The following is a 6,698-nucleotide window of genomic DNA, read 5'->3' as shown; positions in this document are numbered from 1 at the left end:
TGATTATCTATTTCATACCTTTCGGATTGCAACAACCTCTAAACCTGTGAGTTCTGCTTGTGGTTTCCTCAGGCCCAAGGGCCCATGGGTAATAGGAAAAGAAATACTCTGTTCACTTGGCAACAATTGGCCTCAAGTCTTCACTTGTAACTTCTTTCACCTCACCCAACTTCACACATACTGCTCAGGTGTTCTCATGCTCAGCTTAATCCAAGTTCCTATATTCGCAGTTGTTTTACTGGGATATTGGATAGTTAATGATTTCACCCAAAAAGTAGTCAATTTTATTTAATGATGCGATATTGAATTTTGGAGGCATTTTGATGATCACAATTTGCAAAAGACTGCGTTACTTAATTTTCATAAGATGCAGTGTGACGATTAGATGCAGCTACATATTTTCTTTCAGTCATGTATGCAAAATATTGTAAAGGTAGAATCTCTTGAAAGTTCTAGTATTGATTCTCATAGTAAATAATTGGTTTCTTTTCCTCTTGAACAGGTCATTATCCAACTTTTAGAGGTGATGGATCTTCTGCATAGAGGGGAATTGGTTGCCGCAATACTCCGTAACCGGTATATATATGGAAACAATTAAACTCATATATGTGTCTACTGCTTATTTATATACCTAACGTATAGTTCATATTTGTTGAGTACCTGGAATTAAATATATAGTTAAGTAGTATTGGTCATGTGAGTACATAAAAAAAATAAGTGATTGGTGATTGACAAAGATCTGGGCTAAAGAACATGTTAGTGATGGGCTAGTGTCTGGAACTAATGAAATTGCAGAGAATGTATTCAGAAATCATAATTGGATTAAATTTCAATTCCAATTCTTGAAAGTCCATCAATGGAAATATTAATTGGGATTTTTTTCTATTTAAAGCATATCAATAAATAAATATAAGTATCTGTTGTTTAAGAATTGATTACCTAGCAAAGTATTTTTTGAAAAGGAGGATTGCCAGTCATTTCATTTCTGTTATTATTGAAAGAAACATATTGTTGTTATTATTAAGTGCCGTTGAGTCGTAGACGACTCATAGTGACCGTATGAACAAAAGACCTGAGAACTATTCTTAGAGTCTCCGGAGGCAAGCCATTTCGGAAGTGGATGCCACTCCTGCCTTCAAGCTTGTTTTAATCTGAAAGCTCCACCAAATCCCTTTTCCCAAGGCTTGATTGTACATTTTGGGTCAAGTATTTAAAATAGCATACTAGAGTTGTCTGTGTTCTGTCTCTGACTCTTTTTAGTGGTGTAGTCTTGGACAGATTTTTTTGTATTGCTTTGTATTTAAGTTTCTTCTTTTATGAAATGGGAATAATAACTACTCCAGAGTTGTTAGGAGAGTTACAAGTGTGCATGTGTATAGTGCTTGTCAAATAGTAAATGCTGTGGAAGTGCTAATGTTATATTTAAATGTGGGGTTTACTTTTTTCCTATAAACTTGTGCTTCTGAAATCACTTAAAACTTAGGTGTACTTTAGAAGAACACAAAAGAAAATGAGAAAGGAAACATTTATAAAGTCATTTTTGGTAGATAACATTCTTGGGGGTTTATATTGTAATTTCATTTAGAAAATGTCATGTGAAGAGTGCCTGTTTCTATTTTATGGGAAAGGGTTGGACCTTGACCTGAGGTGCTATAAGATACAATGTTTCAAAGTTACAGAAAGCAGAAGTGATGAAAACTCTAGCAGACAGATTGTGTAGCTGTGCTAGGTAAAAAGATAGTGGATAGGGGTGTGTTGAGAATTCAAAAAGGTGAATTGAATGTGCGGAGACCAAGCATTGATAGATAAACCAAAAACTCAAACCTTCCGCCATCTAGTTAACTTTGATTCATATCTTAGATATGTGTGTGTTTATATATAAAGACATACATACAGATTTTATAGACTTTATATACAGACTTTATATCGGAAATGAGTGACTGCATATGACCACAAAAATATATACAAGAATCACAGTAAGTGCTTTGTTTATAGTTTCCAAATATTGACTATGGTTTAAACGTGTATTGACAGGGAAAAGGGTAAACAAATTGTGGTATGTTCAAACAGTGGAGCTGTTGCTGCTGTTATATGCTGTGGAGTCAACTGTGATTCCTACTGACCCTGTGTACAATAGTTCTGAACTCTGTTCTATCCTGAGCCAATCTCACTGTCTCTGGCACACCTACCCCAGTTACTGTGTCAGTCCATCTTATCTGGGGTCTTCCTCTCCTGCACTGTCCCTCTTACCTTCTAAGCATGATATCCTTCGCCCAAAACCGGTCTGTCATGGCTGCACGTCCTAAGTATGTGAGACAGATTCTCAAAACCTTTGCCTTCATAAAACAGCTGCCATAGTATCTGGTTACATTCTCTGTATAACACTTGTCACTGTCACTGTATTTTCTATCTCTTATCATTAGGGTAGATACTCTAAAGAGCCAGGGATGTTGTCTGTCTTAGAAAATGCTACATATACACAGTTGTTGCTTAGTAAGTATTTGCTCAATGAATAACCATTGATCTACTCTTTGTGTCTGTGGGTACTGATCCAATCAATCCTTTCTCGGATTTAAAGCAGGACAATAAGGTGATATTCAGGACTCTTAGCTATCTGTGGAAGACAGAAATAGCTGTATGTGGCTGCCCAAGATGTCCATATTCTAATCCTCAAGACCTGCAAATAGGTTCGTTTGCATGATAAAAGGATTTTTGCAAGTGTGATTAAATTAAGGAATTTGAGATGGGAAGATTATGAATTATCCACTTGGGCCATTATAAGAAGGAGGCTCGAGAACACAGAAAAAAGGAAATACTCTTAGGAAAGTGAAGGAGGAAGGGGTCATGAGCCAAAGAATGCAGGTGGCCCCTAAAAGCTGGAAAAGACAAGGAAAGAGATTCTCCCCAGGTGCTCTGCCAACATCTTAATTTTAGACTTCTGAACTGTAGAGTAGTAAATTTGTGTTGTTTGTGGTGATTTGTGGTATTAATATGAAACTGATACATCATATTTCCAAGGCCTGGCACACAAGATTCCTGTTCTTTTCTAGGAAATATAATTTCTGGCTTGATATAACCAAGCAAGACATGCATGGTGAGTGGGGGTAGAGGAACAGGGGGAGCCCAGTAAAAGGAAACAACACTCTAGCCATATCTCACGTTTAGTGCTGGCATAAGTTTATGTCTTTAAGATATTTTAGTGGGAAGTACAGGGAGACAGAATTAGAGGCTGACAGAATTAGAGACCTCTTTATGAAATTAGATGTTCATTTATTTTTCTAAACATTTTTCTCCCCCTCCAGTTGTATAATATATGCTGATTGTGAGGCACTTGGAGAAATACAAAAACATATAAAACCACTCACCTGAGGTCACTGAAAATATTTTGGAATTTATAAATGAAAATTTTTCAGTCTTGTCAGTCAGGCATGGCCAGACATGTCTAATCTTAGCCTCCAGCACCCACCTCCTCCCCTGTGTGTCTCATTCAATGACACCTCTATGAACTCAAGTGTCTGAATCAATTACTTGAGCATCACTCTAGAGTCCATGTTCTTTTCCACCTACCACACTCAGTCACTGAATCGTATTTTCCACCCTTAAATATTAATCTAGGAAGTGCTGGTGGCTTAGTGATAAGGAGCTACACTGACAACCCAAAGGTACGCAGTTCAGCTCCACTAACTGCTTCATGAAAGAAGAATGGGCAATTGCAATGCTATTAACTGCCTCTGAAAATCCCCTGGAGGGTCAGCTGTGGGTCAGTTCCAAGTCTACAGTACACCACAATTATGAATTCAATCTGTCCATTGCCACTTTGTTCTTTCAGCTACCTTCTAAGTACTCATGTACTTTTCCCCCCCCACCTAGATCATAATATTCCTTCTAAACCGATAGTTTGCCTCTAGGTAGATTCCTCCTTCCCTTCCCACTGCTGCACAGCTCAGCCTGTCTTTCCCGCTGCTGCCATAATAGTCTTTCTGAAATGTAAGTATGTTCATACTGTTTCCTTGTTTAGATGTCTTCAGTAGCTCCTTTCATGTGACTCCTCTTTACCTCATCTTTAGCCTCCTCTCTTGTCTTGAGCTCAACTTGCAACCTCCCCAAACCTTGGAAGATGACATGTTCCCTCATATTTACATCCTTCTTTCTGAAACTTTACTGAAAATCTGGCAGTATGAATCCACCAATAGTCCCAAGGGAGAAGATGGGCAATCTTTTCTCATAGAGATTTATAGTCTTAGAAACTTATGAGTCCGAAGTAGTAAGTGGAAGGATGGTTGTTTTTTGTTGTTGGGGTTGTTTTTTTTTAAAAAAAATTATTTTTTGTTATTATTTTATGTGTGTGTGTGTGTGTGCCGTCAAATCAGATCTGACTTGTACAGGAGAAGACTATCCCTCCCTTTCCCGGCAGAGCATCTGGTGGATTTGAACCGTGGGGCTCTGGGATTGCAGTGCAGCTTCTTGCCACTAGGCCACCAGAGCTCCCCTTGGTTTTTTTTTTTTATAACATTTTTAATTTTTTTAATAAAATTTTTAATTTTCTCCCCAATTCTTGACTCAACAAACGCTTGTTGACTGTTCTGGACAAGCACAGGTATTAATTCCCCCGTGAAACTTTCACTGACATATAACTTGACCTTCTCCAGAAGAATTAGGTGTTCTTCCCTTATGGCTCCATTAGCACTGTCTCTTTGCTTCTGTGTTGATGGTGTTATTGGTTATCAGAGGCCCAGTAATGTTAATAATTGATTCCACTTATTGCCATCAATTTGAGACCAACTCACAGCTGTTCCTCCTGCAAGTTTTCAGTGGCTGTAAGTTGCACAGGAGGAAATTTCCCATCTTTCTCCTGCAAAGCGGTTGGTGCATTAAAAATGCTGTATACTTTAACATGCCCCATCCTTTGTATTGGAGAATACAATCATGTAAATCCTAGAAACACCACTATTTTAGCATAATAAAAGAAAGTCCAAAGAGCTCCTATATAGACTTACTTCAGACAACTTTGCTTCTTTGATTCTTGTAGCTTATTGTAATTTTTTTGTAAGTATTCAAGGTCATTATTATTGTATTGTTAAAAACAATCAGTGCTTGGATTAACACAGCTATAGTGTGTGTGTTTTAATTTTGGGAAAACCTGTGGAGACAGTGATCGTGCCTTTAGTGAGTGTGCATGAGTATATGCAATGAAATGAAAATAAAGAAAAATATATACAACAAAGAAAATAAATAAAATGTGATAGTCCTTTCAGTGTTATGTCTTGAAGAGTTGCCTTTACTATCTCTTGGGAAGGAAATGTCCAGACTTTTCAAATATCTTCTGTGTTTCCTTTTCTGTTTACATAGGGAACAATGTTAATAGTTGTGTGCACAGTGGGCTCTACAACAAGTATGTATATTTTTCACACAATTTTTTAATGATGAAACAATTTCTGTAAATAATTTTCAGGGTTCTGCAGCTGTAGATTCTCACTATGAATCCCTTGCTTGCAATACCAAATATACAGGTTTTGTCTTTTTGCCTGTTAGTGATTGTTTTCACATGTATAACGTTTAGGTTGCGATGTTAAATGGTGGGAGAATACTGTGGATGTGAATGTGGGAAGTAATTTTAATTGTGTAATTGGTCACAAGGTCTAAGATGCATTGTCTATTGCTGTTTTAACAATGCCTTGTTACTTTGTATACATAACGTCTGGGTGTAAAGATTGTGCGTCTATCCAACAGGGAGCCACAGTATTTAAATTGACCAACCTAGTGTTAAAACTACTATGAGATGGCCAAATATAAACTACAAGTCTTAATTAAAGTGGTGCAATTTTGTATAACTTAGCATCATAGTTCCATAAATTTGGATTGCCATGCAAGGACTTGCATTAGAATTACTTGCCACTCGAATGTTTTGTGTAATGTTTAACAATGCCAGTAAATAAATAGGGGTTTGAAAAAAAAGAAAAAAGATGCCTTTAGGTTGAAGCACAACTCACTAGGTCACCAGAGCGCCCTCTAGCGGTACATGTTCTGTTCCATTGAGTCAGAACTGACTTTCCAGTGGGTTTTCAGAGCACTGGAAGAAATCAACCATCTTTCTCCTGCTGATGTTTTATTAGCGTTGGTTGTCACTCTGAATGCTTTCAGAAGGTCTTATATGATTGTTGACCTCTTCATACTATTTCTTTTGATGGGCTGGAAGCACAACTCCTTACCACTAAGCCACCAGAGCTCCTTCTATTGGTAATAATAATTAAAATAACTTATTCACTCATTATCATTAGGGTCTGTTTGTAACTATTCCTCTTCCTTTGTGATTCCTAACACAAAGGTTCATCCTCTAGTGCCATATCTGCTAGTGTTACCTAAGTGTGCTCTGTTGTACATAGGGTTTTCGAGGCCTCATATTTTGGAAGTGGATGGCCAATCCTTCCTCCTAATCTGTCTTAATTTGGGTGCTCAGCTTTAGAGCAATATTTGACAGACAAGCATTTAGCCTAAAAGAACTGATGAGAGTATGCAGGTAACAGATAAGGTGTTGAGCAAAGACTGCAGACCAACTAAATATGGAAAAGGGACTGAAGCTCAACATCAAGAAAACAAAGATTCTCACCACTGAGCCTATTGGCAGCATCATTATGGATGGTGAAGAGATTGAGATTGTTAACAGTTTTAGCTTGCTTGGTGCCACAATCAACACTCTT

General features: G+C 37.5%; 1 protein-coding gene across 1 annotated transcript in view; it reads left to right on the top strand.

Annotated features, from left to right (window-relative positions):
- The first annotated feature begins 506 nt into the window (after positions 1-506).
- Positions 507-6,698, top strand: part of LOC102864624 (kelch-like protein 13-like) — a 153,545-nt gene continuing 147,353 nt past the window's right edge. Inside the window, exon 1 of the mRNA XM_006893763.1 lies at positions 507-576. Coding sequence (XP_006893825.1) covers positions 527-576 — 50 coding nt within the window. The 5' untranslated portion in view covers positions 507-526. The remainder of the gene's footprint in view (positions 577-6,698) is intronic.

The sequence above is a fragment of the Elephantulus edwardii genome, unplaced genomic scaffold (assembly GCF_000299155.1).
Source record: "Elephantulus edwardii isolate Elephantulus edwardi_28Jun2011 unplaced genomic scaffold, EleEdw1.0 scaffold00131, whole genome shotgun sequence".
NCBI lineage: Eukaryota > Metazoa > Chordata > Mammalia > Macroscelidea > Macroscelididae > Elephantulus > Elephantulus edwardii.
The sequence above is the reverse complement of the archived record's forward strand: the minus strand, read 5'-3'. Positions and strand labels throughout refer to the sequence as shown.